Consider the following 20,143-nt stretch of genomic DNA (forward strand, 5'->3'; position numbering starts at 1 on the left):
AGACTGAAGGCGGGAGAAGGGAGCAACAGAGAATGAGATGGTTGGATGGCATCATTTACTCAAGGACATGATTTGAGCAAACTCCATGAGATAATGAAGGGCAGGGAAGCCTGGCATGCCACAGTCCATGGTGTTACAGAGTGGGATATGACTTAGCAACCAAACAACAGCCAGAGTCTCAGCTGTAACTTTCTCAGTCCTTATTTGAACCTCTTTACTGTATAAGTATTAAAAAAAAAACAAAAAACGGTGCATGTACATGTGCTCAGTCATGTGACTCTTTGCGACCCCATGGACTGTAACCCACCTCACTATTCTGTCCATGGGATTTCCCAGGCAAGAGTACTGGAATGAGCTGCCATTTCCTTTTCCTGGGGCTCTCTCCAACCCAGGGATTGAACCCATGTCTCCTGCACTGGCAGGTGGATTTTTTCCACTGGGCTACCTATTTGAAATTAAGTCAGCCCCATAAAGTTTGTCTCTATTCTCCCATCTGTATATTTTCTAAGTGGAGTAATGAGCTATTTCAGTATCCTCCATTTTATTAGGTCAACAGAATTTCCCACAATAGCCTGATAAATACATGTTGAAACTGTCAAAAAGTTTAAGAAATGAAGCATTTAAAAAGATAAAATTATTCCTTTTGTTACAAAACAATAATTTAGTGATTTTTATACTTTTCCTGATAAGAATAAATAAAAGGTGAAAAATGATGTTTTAAATTGGAAACGGAATAATCAAACAAAATCACATTTATTTCAATAGCTGCAAGTGCAAATACAGCAAGCCAGTACACAGTTTCAGGACACTGCTTTAAGTACAATGAAAACTTGATATACAAAAATGAAAGAGGAAATAGCAGAAATAAAGCTCGATTTTTTTAAAAAGTTGAAGTAACCTGAAAACCTTTAGACTAAAAGAGTCTTACATCAATTCATAAATGCCTTAATTTATAGATAACAGTGGTACATTGTAATCAAAAAGGACTTCCCAAAGAGTCATTTCGAACTGATCAGCTCCAGATAAGAAATTCCTGGCAGTGGCTACTCTGGGATTCGGCACTCACTCATACTGTACAGACTGGTATAGTTCAATCCATGGCATTTGATTTTTATTCAAATTCCAAAAAGGTAAATACCTTTTTGGTAAGTTCAATAGGAGGCCAACACCACTACCAAGAGTTCCTGAAATGGCCACTATATATTTAAAAGGTTTAAAGACCAATTTTGGCTTCAGGCCCATGGTACAATGTTGGGGGAAAGACTTCAATTAATACTCCGTTACTTAAATCCTTTTTGTAAGATTAGCAAAATGGCCCTTAAAGCTTCCTCAGGAAAACTGTATTTAAATATATGAAAGCTCCCACTAGGAAATTAATTAAAAGTTGTTAATAGTCTTTTTAATCACTTAGTGGCCAAGTCATATGTATATTTCTGCTCCCCAGAAGCAATGTTAGCTACTAGCTTCAATTCAGGAAATGCATATTTTCCGGAAGGTTTATATGACATGCTTATTCAGTCTTTTTCTCAACTTTCTTCATCTTTTCATTGTAGGCATTAAATTGAGAGTCTGTTCCAAAAATTCTGTCCCACCATGTAAATGTTGAAGCATAGTTTCCAATGAAGTTCATGTGGTGGAAATCGTGATGCCGAGAACCAGCATAGAAAGGAATGAGATTTAAAGGGTTGAGAGGAATGTCATAACCACTGAAATGAAAATGATAAAGATTATTAAGGAAGTAAGTACACCTTCAATAATTAACTTGTTCATTGACCATAATATGCTTGTTAACCATTCAAATAACATTCCACTGTACCTAAGTCACTTATTTCTGATGTGTACAAAAGTTCACAGCAAATGGTACATACTCTAGAAACCACTTTCAGTAATTAAAGAAAAACTTGAACAATTTATAGAATATTAATGTAGTATTAATGTAATATTAATATTTTAATATTGATATTACAATCAGGAGATGAAGGAAGGATTATAGTAATGAATTCTTAGACACAGATTTTCATGAATTTTTTCTCTTTTAGAGGAATTTGCTTACCAAACTTGTAACACCCATACTACTACATATGTCTTTTAGGAAAAGTTGTACAAAATTAGCACCAAGCATTACAAAGGTTAAATCTGAGGATTACTGTTTGCAACTTCTTTTTAGAGTACCTGTCTTTATTTCTAACTACAAGTCTAAAATCTGATATCTATAATTATACCAGTCTGAATCACCCCAATCCTTCCCTCCCTTGAGCAGGCTGAGAAGGAAGGAAATAGAAAGGAGCAATGGAAAGAAAGAAAGAAGGACACATCATCTACCACTTCTCTGCCTAAGACTGCTGCTACTGCTAAGTCACTTTAGTCGTGTCTGACTCTGTGCGACCCCATAGACAGCAGCCCACCAGGCTCCTCCATCCCTGGGATTCTTCAGGCAAAAACACTGGAGTAGGTTGCCATTTCCTTCTCCAAAGGGTCATTACAGAAGAATAAAATAATTGCTGGCCTGAATTATACTATTTAACCAAATTTTTTATTAAAACCACAAATATATTTCTTTCAACAGTGTTTCAGGAACATTAAACCTGCTTTTCAATCAAGGCATGAAATCCAAAAGCCAGAAAAAAATAAAACTGATAGATTTTACTATATAAAAATTTAAAACTTCAGTACCGTAAAAGAACCATCAAGAGTTAAAACTGAAATGACAGATGGAAGAGAAAATATTTACAACATATGTAACAAAGTTACCTACTTTGTAATTTCATGTAATAACCATGAAATTAAAAGATGCTTGCTCCTTGGAAGAAAAGCTATGAGAAACCTAGATGGCATATTAAAAAGCAGAGACATTACTTTGCCAACTAAGGTCCACCTAGTCAAAGCTATGATTTTTCCAGTAGTTATGTATGGATATGAGTGTTGGACCATAAAGGAAGCTGAGCCCTGAAGAACTGATGCTTTCGAACTGAGGTGTTGGAGAAGACTCTTGAGAATCCTTTAGACTACAAGATCAAACCAGTCAATCCTAAAAGAAATTAGTCCTGAATATTCAATGGAAGGACTGATGCTGAAGCTCCAATACTTTGGCCACCTGATTCAAGAACTGACTCCTTAGAAAAGACCCTGATGCTGGCAAAGATTGAAGGTAGAAGGGGATGACAGAGGATGAGATGGTTGGACGGCATCACTGACTCGACGGACATGAGTTTGAGCAAGCTCTAGGAGTTGGTGATGGACAGAGAAGCCTGGCGTGCTGCAGTCCATGGGGCTGCAAAGAGTCAGACGTGACTGAGAGAACAAACTGAACTGAACTGAACAAAGCTTACACGTGAACCAAAATGTTATAAGTCTCCCTGGTGGCTCAGGTGGTAAAGAATCTGCCTGCAATGCAGGAGAGACCTGGGTTCAATCTCCGTGTTGGGAAGATTCCCTGGAGAAGGGAATGGCTACCCACTCCATCCCTCAATATTCTTGCCTGGAGAATTTCATGGGCTGAGGAGACTGATGGGCTACACATCATGGGGTCACAAAGAGTAGGACACAACAGAGTGACTAACACTTTCACTTTTTTCATAATAGGTTATAAAACATATAATCTAACAAAAAGTAGGCAAGGGAAATAAAAGCTAATTCAAGGAAGAAAATAACTGTTGTCAACAAGCACACAGGCGTGCAGCCTCACCAGTCCCTGGGGAACACAGATCACAGCCCTGAAGGTTCTCTGCTCTCCTAATAACCAAGATTAACGAGACTGTAATGTCCAGGCTGGAAAAGGTATCAGAAGCAGGGAAAGCATTCTTGCAGGCTCCTGCTGGGCATGTAAAGAGGGGCCCTTTGGAGAGCAGTTTTGCAGCACTTCCAAAAACTTTGTTTCATTTTCCCAAATAATACATGAATACAATCTCACCATAAAAATGACAACAGTTATAGACAAGAATGCAAAAAAAAAGTCTATTATTTGAATTTGTCCCAATGATTATGTTCTCCTGTTTTCTTAAAAACAGTAACATTAACAATGTTTAACTTCTCTTACTATTAGTCTACTTAAAAAACATAATCTATGACATTGACTATGAGTGTGTAAAATGGGTGAAAGTGGTCAAAGGTATGAACTTCCAATTGTAAGATGAATAAGCCTTGGGCATGTAATGAAGAGCATAAAGGCTGAAGTCAACAGTCCTGTGAATTTGAAAGTTGCAAAGAGAGTAAATCTTATAAGTTCTCATCACACACACACAAAAAATTATAACAATGTATAAAGATGGATCAGCAATATATATATCAAACCATTACACTGTATACCTAAAACACAATATGTCAATTACATCTCAATTAAAAAAAAAAAGAAAGATAATCTATGACCATGAAGAAAGGATATTTTATGATACCTTCTACCTGAATAGAAACCAAACCTTACCTATGGACATCAATAGTCTCTATCAAACGAACAGTCACCCAGGCCCAAAGAAGAATAACATGATCACATAAAAGCATGATTCCAATGAAAAATCCAGTTCCAAGAATTATGGTTTCCAGAGGATGTGCATATTCAGCTTCCATTCCAAATGGAGCCTAAAATAAATAAGAATTGCTTAATATATTGTGATGGTTAATTTTATGCATCAACTTATCTAGGCCATGGTGCCCAGTTGCTTGGTCAAACACCAGTCTAGATTTGGTGTGAAGGTCTATTTTAGATGTGATCAATATTTAATACTTAAATCGGTAAAGAGGATCCTCCATAATGCAGGTGGGCTTCATTCAATCAGCTAAAGGCCTTAGAAGCAAAGACTGAGGCTTCCCAAGGAAGGAAGGAATGCTCAAGACTACAGTACAGAAAACCTGTGTGCTTTCCAGCCTGTTGCCCATAGGAATTCAGATCCAGGCCTGCAACATCAAGTCTCTCCTGCATTTCCAGTTAGCTGCCCTATAGATTTCAGATTTGCCAGCCCCCACAACTGCATGAGCCAGTTCCTTAAAATAAATCTGTGTGTATGTATCTCCAATTGATTCTTGGAAGAACCCTAATATACATAGGTATTTTTAATTTATTTGTGCATATCATTTTATAATACTATATCCCTTCTATATGTTATGATAATACAGTCATCCCTCAGTATTCTAAAGGGATTGGTTCAAGGACCTCCATGGACACCGAACTTTAATGAAAAGGCAGTATTTGGCAGTATTTGCATATAACCTATGCATATCCTCTCATATACATCATCTACAGATTACTTACAAGACCTAATACAATATAAATGCTATGTAATTGTGTAACTGTTGTAAACACAATTTAAATGTTATGTAAATAGTTGCCCATTCAAGGCAAGTTCAAGTTTTGCCTTTAGGAACTTTCTGAAATTTTTTCCCCAAATATTTCAATGAGGGTTTCCAGAGGATGTGCATATTTAGTTGGTTGAATTCATGGATTCAGAACCCATAGATACTAAGGGTCAACTGTATATCTAGTCATACCTATATAAACATTAACAGTAATTCTCAATAAAGATATCTCTCTGTTTTTACCAAACATTAAAAGGGCTAGGGATGTCCTTAATATGATCTATTTTAATGGTTTGAGATAAAGGCATTAAAACAACTGGCTTGAATTCTACATTTGGTTTATGCACCTGAATTTGTTCTGTCAAGATAGGGATATTTGATTTATCATATCAGGTAATCAGGATCAATGCAGAACATACCAGCGTAACAAATCTGACAAAGCTAACAACAAAGCAGTTCTGATTAAAAAAAAAAAAAACAAAAACCCTGTTTTGTGGGAAGAAGTTAGCAATGAGGTGGAAAAGCATTAAAACTAAGTTGAAAATTGTTTTAGAAATTTAATAATTCAAGGTTTGTTGTTTTGGGGTCCCACTTAAATAATCATAACAGCATTAGAGCCTCCATCAAACTGCCAGGTACCCAGCTGTGTGAGTACAGTGCTCTGAACCAAAATACAAAAATGAATTATTTTTCTTTCAGGCCTCAATTTACCACAAAATCAGGATACTAGAAAAAAATCTGTAGAACTAGCTTTGTGTTCATGTTTATGTGTGTATGTATTCTAAACAATCATGCAAAGGAAAATGAAATAAAGACATCACTGACAATTTTTTTTAAGTTCAGATTCTTTAAAAAAAATAACATTTTTGCCTCAAAGAGTAAAAAATATATTAAATATAATTCGAACATACCTGAAACTCATGATGAACTTTATGAATGTATTTATATATTCTTTTGTGATGTAAAAGCCTATGCAAGAAATAGTGCCAAGTATCCTCGATCACTGCACAGCCAAAACATCTTGCCAAAAGCATGTACCTTTAAGATGAAAATACTGTAATGAGGATAAAATAACTTACTAAAACAATCTAGACTTTTACCTAGGATCACTGCTGGACACTGCATAAAATCAAATACTATCTTGACTTAACTGGTTATATTGATCAACAAATTCTCAAAACAATACATATAGATACAAGCTAGATATATGATACCACCTGAAGAAGGGTTAAAGAGGCTGACCACCATACCAATTCTATTATAAAAAAAAAAAAAGTTATAAAATCAGAGCTAAGAAAGAAAACTCAAAATTTCTAGGCAAAGAGTAACACTGATAAAGGACTTACTACTCATAATAGTAAAATCACTTTCTTCTGCCAAAGAGAAGCATGTAAGTGCAATAGGCAAAAGTATTTTATTTATATAGGAACAAATACACAAATTCTCTTATATGTTGCATATAGAGTAATAGGAAAAGCACATATCTATATATTGTACATCTGTATTCAGGTTTCGTCAGAACAGAAAGCTAGAATACAAAAATTATTTGAACATAAATATGCTCAGATAATATACATACATATATATATGTGTGTGTGTGTGTGTGTGTGTGTCTATATGGACACAATTTTTATAAACTTTACCCTCACTCATTTTTTTCATTCATTTTAGACTTAAAATATATTTTTTCTTGCTATAAGCCCCTGTATCCTGTACATAATCATATAAAGGATGCCATGGAAACTTCTGATGTAAGAAACTCACCCTCCAATAAAGATATTAAAATATAGAAACACATAAAAATGGGAACATTTCAAGTTTCTACTGTAGTTTTCTATATTTTATTTACTTCAAAGTTAAGAGCAAACATTAACCAAATGAAGAAAGAAGGTAATACTAAGGATATTTTAATTGGATGATAAACCATAACTGAGTATAAAAATCAAATCTTTATCTACATACCATCTTGGCATTGTTTCCCAATCATAGGGAATACTGAAATACTCTGTAAAATAATAAGTTCCACAAATCAACGGAAGCTGGATACAAAAGTGATTAAAGAGAAGCACTTTAAAACATTTCCATTGGTTTTCCCATGTTTCTGGTTTATCCTATGGAGAAAAAAATTAAAACGTTTAGTATTAGCCTCTGCTATCAGAAGTTTCACCTGAAAACTAAAAGTAAATTCTTAGATTTTTCTCTAATGTCTATATGGGACCTGGAATTTATGTTATTTAATTAATCTTATGTTATGTAGATTCTGTATTATAATTGCTAAGTTACAGTAACTAAGGCCCAGGAACTATAACACTCACTCCCAATATTCTAAATTCTTGACAGCTATTATCACTACTATAAACAGATGAAGAAATTGTCAAAACTCAGGCCCAGGCATAATGGTCCGAATGATCTTTAAGCAACACTACAGAATAAGTAAGTCTTGTTTTTGCTGCCCACGGATCATTTACTTTTATCAGGAATTCCAGAGATGAAGACATGTAGATGTGTCATGCTACAATCACAGCTGAGTTCTCCCAAATGCTGAGGGAGCTATACACACAGCATTGAAAGCCTTACTACACAGGCAGGCAACACCATTCAGTGGTTTTCATTCCCAGAAATAAGTGCATTTTTCTTCATACACATTGACAGAATTAGAAACTCTCTGAGCTGAAAGAACTCCAGAAACAAATGTGTCCGGTGGTTCCCAAAGAATGGGAACAGATGAAGTTCACAGATTAAAGTCAAATGAGGAAGTGATCAATGTAGAGAAATGTTCACAAAACCCCATCAGGATTATCAACTTGCTCAGCAAGCCATAAAGAAAAGTGAATATGTATTCAATTCAAAGGGCTGTACTTAGTTAAGAAGTGCTTTTGGCTTTACAAAAAGATAGTAAATAATAAACAGTCATTGCTCTTTTAAATGTCCTTACTCCTAAATTCAGAAATCTACAATGGAAACCACTGACCTCAGCAGAGGCCCAGAGGTCAACCATCTTGCCCAGATCACACAGGCAGTTATTAGCAGAACTTGTGACGAACTAAAATCTAGGGTTCCAGTATTGTTCCTGAAATTCTTTAGAAGAGCTTCCTTCCCTGACAAAAAAGGAAGAGTTCAACTGGTAATCAGAGTTGATTCTAACCTCAGGGTCTCTGTGAAGCTCATATCTCAGTCTCAACAATAAAATGAAGGAATTAGGCAAGATTACTTTATAATTGTCTATTTCTGCTCTGAGCATGATCTGACCTTTCTCCTCTGAACTTCCAGTCTGTGACTGGGGACAAAATAAATGAAAGGTTCTGGCTTGGGTGGGAAAAGCCACTCTTTTCCCCAAAGAACTATGTTTAAGTAACTGGTGATACCTTGGCTAGAATCTAACACTGATGTCAGTTATAACTACAAAGAAATCACATGGTTTACTATTTACGAGGGTCATAGATTTCAGAAAGAATGTTTTTAATGTATAAATCCTTGAGGAAAGTTCCTAGAGAATTATTAAGATGTATGACATAAATAAAAAAAAATCCTGCAAGGTCCATTTCTTTACTTTCACAGAAGTGAATACCACCCTTCCCCCTAGCAAGCATGTACATTAACTGTCTATTCTATTTCAAAGCAGAATTTTTGGTGTTGTTCCACCAGTGTCAGTGTTTCAGGGTATCTGCCTTCAAAATGCATAACTCTGTAATTAACTTATACTGACTTATTGGCTTGTTTTTAAATCCCTTTATATTGTGAAAACTTGTATTGATTAATCTTCAGTTAATTTTATTATTAAAAAATCTCAAAGCAGGGACTTTAATGGTTGCAAAACTCAAGAAACATATGCTAAGCACAGACTTGAAGGCTTTCGATCTGTTTATAAGTAACTAGTTGTAAACTAGATTATTGCTTGTCCTTTCTTTTGTCACATTTTTCTCTGGAGTCTTCATAAAATCTTAACTGAAACAGGCCTTTCTCTCTGAAAAAGTTACCACCTCTGACCAGTGAGTCAACTGTAGAGGGCAGAAGGCAGAGAGGGATAGTTTGGCCTGGACAGTCAGTCATACAACCAACCAATCAGCCCCATAAATAATGCAGTGGGTGACCCACTGCAGTCCAAATTCCAAACATGCATGAGAATTCCAAACACGCATGAGAACTTAAGACACTCAAACACAATTCTGCCTTTCAAAGCAGGCCTTTTTATAAAAATCATTTCGGAAATGTTGTGTCCTTTATTTACAGTAACAGGATACTCTTCTTTAGGCCACAGCCCTTTTAATTCCTCCCTTTACTCTTTGTTCTTCCCTCCTTTGACCTGGAGTCTATAAGCAGCTGGCCCCATGCAGTATCCCCAGAAAGGATCAATGTTAATAGTTGCTTAAAGTTGAGACTCACCAGGAGAGGCTACGAAGTGAAGAGACTGATTACAGAGGATGTGTGTATTGACTGCCATCAGACATGAACTCAATGAGTGCAACCAGTCTGCTTTAGATGAACATTCCCAAAATGCCTACTTTACATCAGGACTGTGTGCCTGAGTCTGAGTTTGGCATCACTTTTTGAAAAAAAGTTAATAGTAAGCATTAGAAACTATTATAGGTTTACCAAGTGTTGATAAATTCTTTCTTTGTCTAACAATATGGTACAGACTCCTTCCTGAGAACTGTGTCAAACTCTTTAGTTAAAAGAGTTCATTATTTTCCCTATGTTTAAACTGAGAAGATGTACCATGTATGCAAGCTCTCAAGAAACACTTAGTGTACTGAAGCAAATACTGAGAAGTTAGGAACATCATCATTTTTGGGAAGATGACATGAATGCTGCAGAAATACCATGCTATATTTGGAATAAAAACAAAATCTTAACAGTCTTGATCAAAGTCTTAACATATTAACAACACTGAAGAGTTGAGACATCAAGAATCGTAGTGAACTGCAAAATAATACTCACGAATCCCCATAAGATTCCCTTCTAGCTTATTCAAAAATTACAATTTACATATGATAAAACTTCTCCATAAAGTGAGTATAAAGGGAGCATAGCTCAACATAATAAAGGCCACAGATGATAAGTCCACAGCTAACATAGGTCAATGGTGAAAACCTGAAAACATTTCCTCTAAGATCAGGAACAAGATAAGGATGCCCACTTTTATTCAACATAGTACTGGAAGTCTTAGACACAACAATAGGACAAGGAAAAGAAACAAAAGGAATCCAAATTGGAAAGGAAGAAGTAAAACTGTCACTGTTTGCAGATGACATGAAAAATCCTAAAAACACCACCAGAAAACTATCAGAGTTTATCAATAAATTTGGTAAAGCTGTTGTATACAAAATTAATATATAGAACTCTATCAATAGATTTTTATACACTAACAATGAAATTAAGGAAACAATCCCATTTACCATTTCAGCAAAAAGAATACCATACCTAGTAATAAACCTACCTAAAGAGATGAATGATCTGTACTCAGAAAACTCTTAAGACACGGATGAAAGAAACACAAATGGATAACACAAATGGAAAGATACATCATGTTCTTAGATTGGAAGAACTGTTATATTGAATTGAATTATTATTAAAATGATCACACTACCCAAGATAATCTGTATAGTCAATACAATCCCTATCAAAACAACACTGGCTTTTTTTTTAGAACTGGGACAAATAATTTTAGTATTTGTATGGGAACACCTGTCTCCTAAAGCAAAGGAAACAAAAGCAAAAATGAACAAATGGGACCTAATTAAACTTTAAAGCATGTCTTCACAGCAAAGGAAACTCCTGACAACACAGGCAACTATTGAATGGGACAAAATATTTGCAAGTTATTTAATTTGCAAGACTGATTAGGGATTAATATCTAAAACATAAAAATAGCTCATATAATTTGATATAAAATTAGCATAAGACTTGAACAGACATTTTCCCAAAGACATACCGATGGCCAATACACACATGAAAAAATACTCAACATCACAAATCATTAAGGAAATGCAAATAAAAATCCCAATGAGATATCACCTCACACCTGTCAGAATGGCTATTATCAAAAGACTACAAATACAAATGTTGGTGAGGATGTGAAGAAAAGGGAACCTCAGTATACAGTTGGCATGAATGTAAACTGGTGCAGATACTGTGGACAGTATGGAGGTTCCTCAAAAGACTAAAAATAGAATTATCTTATGACCCAGTAATTCCACTCCTGGGTATATTTCTGAAAAAAAAACAAAAAAAAACTAATTAGGAAAGATACATGCACACCATACATTCATACCAGCATGCTTTACAATGGTCAAGATATGGAAGCAATCTAAGTGTCCATCAACAGATGAATGGTGGAAGAAGATGGGTTATATATACACAATAGACTACTCAGCCATTAAAAAGAATGAAATTTTGCCATTTGCAACAATGTGGATAGACCTGGAAGGTCTATTATACTAAGTGAAATAAGTCAGAGAAAGACAAATATGTATGTTATCACTTAGATGTAAGAAAAAAACCCAAACGAATGAATAAAACAAGACATAGATTCAGATATAGAGAACAAACTAGAGGTTACAACCAGCAGGGAGAGAGAAGAGGGAAGGAGTGAGATAGAGGTAGATTAAGAAGTACAAACTACTACATATAAAATAGTTAAGTAACAAGGCTATTACTTCCTTGTTACTTCCCTGTTATTTGTTATTTTCCTTGTTAGCTTTCCTGGTGGCTCAGATGGTAAAGGATCCACCTGCAATATGGGAGATCTTTGGGTTGGGAGGATCCCCTGGAAGAGGGCATGGCAACCCATTCCAGTATTCTTGCCTGGAGAATACTCATGGACAGAGGAGCCTCAAAGGCTACAGTCCATGGGGTTGCAAAGAGTTGGACACAACTGAATGATTAAGCACAGCAAAAAAGGATAGCATAGGGAATATAGCCAGTATTTCATAATAATGTTAAGTGGAGCATAATGTACAAAAATTCTGAATTGCAATGCTGTACATCTGAAACTAATTTATTGTATATCAACTATAACTCAATAAAAAGTTCTTTTAATTAAAACTTATAAACTCAAATTAGATAAACATCACATCTATTGAAGGCACAATTCAACCAATTCTTTCTGAAACCTTATCAGCAATGACCTAGGGTTGTGCTGTGTATATGGTAGCAACTAGAAATGTGGTGAACATTTTAAATACACCTAGTCTTGACTGAGATGAGCTGAAATTAGTGTAAAATATACACTAAATTTTGAACACTTATTGTAAGAATAAGATCACAATATATCCCATTAAATACTTTTTAATTTTGATTACTTACTGAAATATAATTGAGATTTACTGGATTAAACTAAATACATTGTGAACATGGTTCCCCCCCCTTTTGTTACTTTTTAATATATTCTAGTAGGAAATTATGTATGTGGCTTCATTACATGTCTATTGGACAGCCCTGAGGTACAGTCTATTTTCAGTTACAAATTATATTTACTTTAAAAATATTCAACAAGACTAATGATAATATTCCAATGTAAGTCCATTATACTCACCTTTTGAATTTTGTACTTTTTCATGTAAGGTATAAATTGAAACAAAAATCCAGGTAAACAGAACAAGAAATAAAGGACCTCATGAACTATGAGAGATCCCCACGTTGCAATCTGGAACTTTGTATAATTATTCAACATATAGTTCCAAGCATTTTTAAATGGTTCCTGCAGAGGATTGTCAGGCAAAAGTGAATCTACATATTCCACAGCCAAGGATGCTGAACTAAAGACGCTGATACTTTCATTTGTTGCCATTTTTCAAATCTTTGCAGACAGCCTTATTATTCTGTAAATATAAATAAATAAGTAAATAAGCAAGCTAAACAACAAAAGTATAAGATAACAGTTTTTAAAATGCTTCTGATTAATTTTTAAATTGCTAAAGGAGTGCCAATCTCTCAGGTCATCCTAACCCCATGATTAAAAACACCAGTCTACAGGATGTCATCACCGCCTCCATTTGTAGATAGGATTTAAAAGCCACATGTTAACGTTCAACAGCAGCATCTAAAGAATAGTGGATAAGAAATTTCAAGCCATCTTTAAGGAGATTTATCAGTGTGGTCTCCCAGGAAACACTTGTAATTTCAAAGAGCAATAGCTGGGTTGAAAAGTATCACTTAAGAACTTATTTAGAAAAAGTCTGCCAAATATGACTACATAAATACTAAATATTTATAACTGGGAATACAAAGACAACCATAAATAAAGTCAAAGATCAAACAACAAACTGGAAAAAATATTTCCAAGAATTATGACAAAGGCTACAATGAGTGCTTTAGAAAAAGCCTAAAAACCCAATAGAAAATGACAGACTACTCACAGAAAGTTCACAGAAAAATACATACAAATACTAAGCAAATAAACAGCTCAGTTCGACTCAAATAGGAAATGCATCCTAAAACAAAAATTTAGTTTCACACTGCGCCTTAGCAGTAACAGTTTGGGGAAACCAGCACCAATGTACATTGTTGATGGGAGGATTAGTTTATTCTTTAAGGAAAAAAACCACAGTATTTATTACAATTCAAAATGAATACACCTTTTGATCCAGCAGTTTTCTCACTTAAGTACACAAAGATGAGCACACTAAGACTGAAGGAAGCATTGCTCACAATAGCAAAAACAAAGGAAAATACAGCAAGATGTTAGGGCCATCAACAAGAAATGAATTAAATAAATTCTATCAGGTCCTTCCCAAGACACTGCCACCTAGGAGGAAGATCTACATATTCTACATGGAAAGACATCTAAGTGAAATAGCAAGTTGCAGAATGTACAGGAAGAGCCTCACCTATGTTTTTGTGAAAAGGTTATGTCTTTATCTATGCACTTTACACATATATACATAGGAGAAACACACAAACAGAAAATGTACAGAAAATGCATATGCATACATGGTAGGGAGGGGTTATGAAGAGGAGAAAACAATTTACTTTCCATTTTATACCTCTTATAATTTTAATTTTTTCATGAGTATGTTTTACTTATAAATAACCTTAATAGGTCACCAAATCAAAAAACAGAGAAACTTATGAAGAATGTCACTTTCCTAAAAATATTTACTGCTGTCCCTAGTTTATAAATTATGATGGGCCACTCTAAAAATAAATATATTAAGCCTCAAAAGCATTCTTAATATTGTTTAAAATGCTCCTTTGTCCTTGTGCACCACCCCATAACCCACTCAACTATGGCCAACCCTTCAATAACACAGCTTTGAACTGTGCAGGCAGGTCCACTTAGACTTAGGTTTTTTTCAAAAAACAAATTGGAAAAACTTGGGGAGATTTGTGACAATTTGAAAAAAACTCACAGATAAACTGCATAGCCTAGAAATATAAAAAAAAATAAAGTTAGGTATGTCTTGAATGCATAATATATGAAACTGTGAAAGTGTTAGTCTCTCAGTCATGTCTGATTCTTTGTGATCACATGGACTGTAGTGTGCCAGGATCCTCTGTCCATGGAATTCTCTAAGCAAGAATCCTGGAGTGGGCAGTCATTCCCTTCTCTAGGGGATCTTCCCAACCCAGGGATCAAACCTGGGTCTCCTCCATTGCAGGCAGATTCCAAATCTAATAATGTTGAATCAACACCACTTACTAGCTGTGAGACCCTGAGCAAGTTAAGTAACTTCTCTAAGCCTCAGTTTTATTATTTGCAAAATGTAAAGAATAATAACAATAAGTAGATGATGGGAATCTTTTCATGATGTATATGTATATCAAATTACCACAATGTACATTTTGCTAACAGAACCTCAATAAAGTTGAAAAAATAAGGAATAACAATTATAGTTCTTCTAAAGAGTCCAAGAAATGATACATGTGAAGTACTTATGTTGAGGTGACACATAAGCTAAAAGAAGCTAACAATTATTAAGCGCTTTATATACACCAGTAACTTCTAAGAGTGTCACATGCTCTCTCTATAGTATAGACTTTACTCCTTACCACAGCTTCAAGGTAGGCACTTTTATTATTTTCATTTTACAGACAAAAACTGAGGTTTAGAAAGATTAAGTAACTTTCCCAAATTACAAAACACTAAGTGGGGGAGTCTGTGCTCTCATCCATTGTATCATACTGTGATCCTAAATAATAAAGCACACAATAAATACTATAGTAACGGGAATAATTCTCAAAGTTCACCCAAGCCTCCTGAAAGAGTATTCCATATAGGCTGTCTTCATTTTCAGATTTCACATCCATTCTCTAGCAATTAAAATCAGTTTTGTATTCTAATCAATGCACTGAATTTATTCTTACTAAATAAAATCATTAAGTTTCCCAGCTGCCAGAACCAACAAAAATATTTTGGAGTTTATTTTATCTGGCCTTTATGGAAAATTTGATACTTCTCATCTTGATATATCTGCCTTTCTCGCTTCTTGGGATTCACATGTATTCACTCTGATTTAACTAACATGTGGTACTATTTGTGGCGACTGCACTTCCTGCTGCTCTCACCCTTGATAAATAAATATGATTTATTCAAATGATAAAATAAATATTATTTATTCAAATCATAAAATAAATATGATTTATTCAAATCATAAAATCTAGGGAGGAATACAAAGAAGTAACAAGACTGTCACAACATCTGCGATAAGAACAATAAGAGGTTGGAAATATAAAACAGAGAGGCCCAGGGAACAGATCCTAGAGAAAGAGGCATGTAAACTCAAACCTGGAGTGTGGAGGGAAGGCAGTTAAATCTAATTTAACTAGATTAAAAGAGAGTAAAGTAGGCTGGATGGGGTCGATGGGTGGTTTTGAGCAGAAGAAATATCAGTTCTAGAGACTCAACCAGGAGATAAGAAAGGATACAGCAGTTTCCCATTTAGTATGTCTGTGGTACAGCTTTTGAGAAAGAAAGACTCAAGAATTGAGGCTGAACAGTTTCCCAGAGATGCTTGATTTACTCCTTCCAACTATTCTAGATTGTCAGGAGTGATCATATCTACTCCCTGTTGTGAGAATATGCTGATATCCTCTCTCTCTCTCTAAAACCCCAGGTTCTGATTATCCAAAAGTATACTGGCCATCTCCAATGTAGGCAGTTTGGAGGCATGGCAAAGTCAACATGTCCCAAAATTCGGTCCTTACTGCTTGCAACCCTGCCTACATACTCCCTCCCGCCTACTTTAACTTTGTGAACTGATGCCACTACCTAGTCATCTAGGGCAGAATATTCCGGATCTCTATCTCTGCTGCCTGGATAGCACTTCCCAACTTAGAAACAACTGGTTGAATTAACACTCAGGACTTTACTCTCTAGATTTAAGGGAGGGAAACGGATACACTACTGCCAACCGAACAAAAGCAAAAAATAGGTACTAAGGAAGAGAGGAGAGGGGAAATAACGAGCGAATTTTCTTTCTTTTTCTCATCCTTGCACAACTGGATTGACTTGAGGCAGACTCAGAAAAAAAGAAATGTAGTTGTCTGTGTATCACCGCCCCGCCCCCCCCCACCTCCCTCCCAGAAACTTTGAAGTTTCCCTGTCTCTGAGACCTGCCAGCAGTGCCTGGCCTTTGCCCGGCCCGGACGCCTGGCACCTCCATGTGTGCCCTTCTTAAACCCTCCCTCTAAAACACGACGCCAGCATTCATGCGAACAGCAGACAGGGTTCAGCCCTTCTTTAGACCCTTACAGTGTGAGGGAGCGCCTCCCCACAAGATGAAACACCTGGGCCTCTGCTCTCCTTTACTCTCACACTCCGTATTGACGCCCCAAGGCCTCTGACTGTCCTCCGCTTCGGGCCTCTCTGGCCACGAAACAGCATCTCTTGCTGGTATAGTTCTCGGCCCAATTGCTATTCATCCTTTAGAACCCTCCCAGGGCGCCCTTCCCACCCGCGCGCCCCGCCGCGCATACAAACAGATCTTGCTTCTTCCTTTTGTAGAATTCTGGTCACTCTGTGCTGTGACCACTGCCTGGTTCCGACATTAAGAGATTTCACTCGTTTTCACCCATACCTGCCGCCAGACCGTCCGTCCCGGCCTCTACACGCGGGAGCCAACCGAGGGCACTCCACCCCAGTCCCTCACCTTGCGCGCCACCCACTGCAGCCGCCGCCTCCAGAGCTGCGCTAGGCGCTACCCCTCGGGGTCGACCGGCTCCTCCGCTGGTATTGGCTTGCATTGGCTGCGTTCCGCCTTCTGAGAGCCGTGATTGGCCTACGCATCTGCCGGCATCGTGTGACTCATGAGAACGCGGAACTGGAAGCGCGGCCATTGGCTGCTCAGATGGAGTGAGGATCGTGAGAGCTAGGCGTCCGGCCAGTAGCTGGTCCGCCAGCCGGGCTAGGCTGACGCAGGGCCTTGAGACGTCGCCTAGCAACCTCAGCCCCGCCCAGCACACGCGACCCCTTCCAGGAGCATGCGAACTCGGGGAGTTTGCAGGCGCACCGGCCCTGAAATCTTTACTATGAGCTATATTCACTGGCGCCCCTTTAACGCTGTTGCGCCGAAAGTTTAGACCTCTTTCTCGTCCCAACCCCAGCATCCTTTGAGAACCCCTGTATGTACGTGGGAAATGGGGAACTCCAAATGCAGCGCGATTCCTGTTTGAGGACGGAAAGCCAAGAGTCGGAGGTTTAGAAGAGACAACGCGCAGCAGTTGGTTTTGCTGCCAGGGTCGGCCGCCTCGCCCCTACGGGGATGCAGAGGTGTGCACGGATGGGGGGGTAATCCACGAAATTAAGCTTTCGCTTAAGAGAGCCTTTTAAAATTTGCACAAGGGCACTACTTGCTCTCGTTTAAGGCACTTTCTATGCAGGACTTTGTGCAAACGGGACGCTGTCGCTTCTCATGGCTGTGATCAGACTGACTCTCATGCCTAACAGGCCAGGTGCCATCTGCTTTAGGAAATCCCTCAACCCATTCATCTAACTGTCCCATGTATTTGACACCCACGTTCTTTGTAAAGTATCACGACAGAAAAGTCATATCAAATGGATAGAAATGGGATCTGTCCCTTGCGTGCTCAGAGCTCTGTCTTCAGGAGGCCTGTGGTATCCTGGGGTAGATGCTGTGTGTCTCTTCAGGACTGAAGCAGGCCTTCAGTAACCGAGTATGGGTAAAGCCATTTTCCCATGAAGCATTTTTCTTCCCAGGGGGAGTATAAAGGCCCAGACCCGCAACCTAATTTAGGGTTCCTTTGATTGGCCAGCTTAGCTCCAGACCACCACTACCCACAGTCCCAGTGACTGAGGTTGTGGGTGTAACTGGGAAGCAGCCTATTTTTCCCTCTGTTTAAACATGCTGCACTCTTTTAAGGGAGGATTAAGAGCATATGCCATGGGGTGAGACCTACCAAGCTTTGCCACTTATTAGCAGTGTGCTCTTAGATAATTTACTTCTCAAAATTTTATCCAGTACTTATTAAAGTGGGTATTATAACAGTTTGTGACAATAAATGTGACTATGTATGTAAGTCCTTTGCACAGTATCTGGAATACAGGAAGTGCTCAGTAATACTAAGTCGGTTATTATCCCTGATTTAAGAGTCCTACTTACTACATTCAGTTCAGTTCAGTTCAGTCGCTCAGTCGTGTCCGACTCTTTGTGACCCCATGAATAGCAGCACGCCAGGCCTCCCTGTCCATCACCAACTCCTGGAGTTCACCCAGACTCACGTCCATCGAGTCAGTGATGCCATCCAGCCATCTCATCCTCTGTCGTCCCCTTCTCCTCCTGCCCCAAATCCCTCCCAGCATCAGTCTTTTCCAATGAGTCAACTCTTCGCATGAGGTGGCCAAAGTACTGGAGTTTCAGCTTCAGCATCATTCTTTCCAAAGAAATCCCAGGGCTGATCTCCTTCAGAATGGACTGGTTGGATCTCCTTGCAGTCCAAGGGACTCGCAAGAGTCTTCTCCAATACCACAGTTCAAAAGCATCAATTCTTTGGTGCTCAGCTTTCTTCACAGTCCAACTCTCACAACCATACATGACCACAGGAAAAACCATAGCCTTGACTAGACGGACCTTTGTTGGCAAAGTAATGTCTCTGCTTTTCAATATGCTATCTAGGTTGGTCATAACTTTCCTTCCAAGGAGTGTCTTTTAATTTTATGGCTGCAGTCACCATCTGTAGTGATTTTGGAGCCCAGAAAAATAAAGTTTGACACTGTTTCCACTGTTTCCCCATCTATTTCTCATGAAATGATGGGACCAGATGCCATGATCTTCGTTTTCTGAATGTTGAGCTTTAAGCCAACTTTTTCACTTTCCACTTTCACTTTCATCAAGAGGCTTTTTAGTTCCTCTTCACTTTCTGCCATAAAAGTGGTGTCATCTGCATATCTGAGGTTATTGATATTTCTCCTGGCAATCTTGATTCCAGCTTGTGTTTCTTCCAGTCCAGCATTTCTCATGATGTACTCTGCATATAGGTTAAATAAGCAGGGTGACAATATACAGCCTTGACGTACTCCTTTTCCTATTTGGAACTTATTACATTAAAGATATATTATTTTTGATATTAGAGAAGATGCAAGTATGTGAAAGGGTCAAATGATTATTTTAAATCTTGGAGATTTAAAACTGAAAGGAAACATAGATATAACTCCAAAAAACAAAACAGAACAGAAATATGCTCAACCCAGTTCCTTCCAGTGAAGAATTGGGAGGCTTCTTCAAACAGAAGGTAAGCTCAAACAGGGGCTTTGTATCAACCTAGAGGGGTGGGATGAGGAGGGAGATGGGAGGGAGGTCCAAAAGGGAGGGGATATATCTATGGCTGATTCATGTTAAGGTTTGAAAGAAAACAACAAAATTCTGTAAGGCAATTATCCTTCAATAAAAAAATAAAT

General features: G+C 37.5%; 1 protein-coding gene across 4 annotated transcripts; it reads right to left on the minus strand.

The window, feature by feature from the left end:
- Positions 1–734: 734 nt before the first annotated feature.
- MSMO1 (methylsterol monooxygenase 1) lies at positions 735–17,481 on the minus strand. Of its 4 annotated transcripts, none has more exons than XM_027513523.1 (6): positions 17,379–17,481; positions 12,824–13,109; positions 7,252–7,400; positions 6,201–6,327; positions 4,421–4,575; positions 735–1,706 (listed from the first exon to the last, which is right to left on the minus strand). In XM_027513523.1, exons 2-6 carry the CDS (start codon positions 13,076–13,078, stop codon positions 1,511–1,513), a joined length of 882 nt encoding a protein of 293 aa, XP_027369324.1. In that variant the 5' UTR covers positions 13,079–13,109; positions 17,379–17,481; the 3' UTR covers positions 735–1,510. The 4 variants fall into 4 exon arrangements, with proteins under 4 accessions (XP_027369324.1, XP_027369322.1, XP_027369325.1 ...); XM_027513521.1 differs by having other exon boundaries at positions 17,307–17,429; XM_027513524.1 differs by lacking the exon at positions 17,379–17,481 and adding an exon at positions 17,206–17,267.
- Positions 17,482–20,143: the final 2,662 nt, after the last annotated feature.

The sequence above is a fragment of the Bos indicus x Bos taurus genome, chromosome 17 (genome assembly GCF_003369695.1).
Source record: "Bos indicus x Bos taurus breed Angus x Brahman F1 hybrid chromosome 17, Bos_hybrid_MaternalHap_v2.0, whole genome shotgun sequence".
In the NCBI taxonomy this organism is placed as follows: Eukaryota; Metazoa; Chordata; class Mammalia; order Artiodactyla; family Bovidae; genus Bos; species Bos indicus x Bos taurus.

Excerpts from the sequence above, each read along its gene's own strand:
- MSMO1 (XM_027513523.1), bottom strand. The coding sequence starts at position 13,078 with ATGGCAACAAATGAAAGTATCAGCGTCTTTAGTTCAGCATCCTTGGCT. Across the intron at positions 6,328-7,251 it reads TGGGAAACAATGCCAAGATG|GTACATGCTTTTGGCAAGAT; the intron begins GTATGTAGATAA and ends TTCATCTTAAAG. Across the intron at positions 4,576-6,200 it reads AAGTTCATCATGAGTTTCAG|GCTCCATTTGGAATGGAAGC; the intron begins GTATGTTCGAAT and ends TATTTATTTTAG.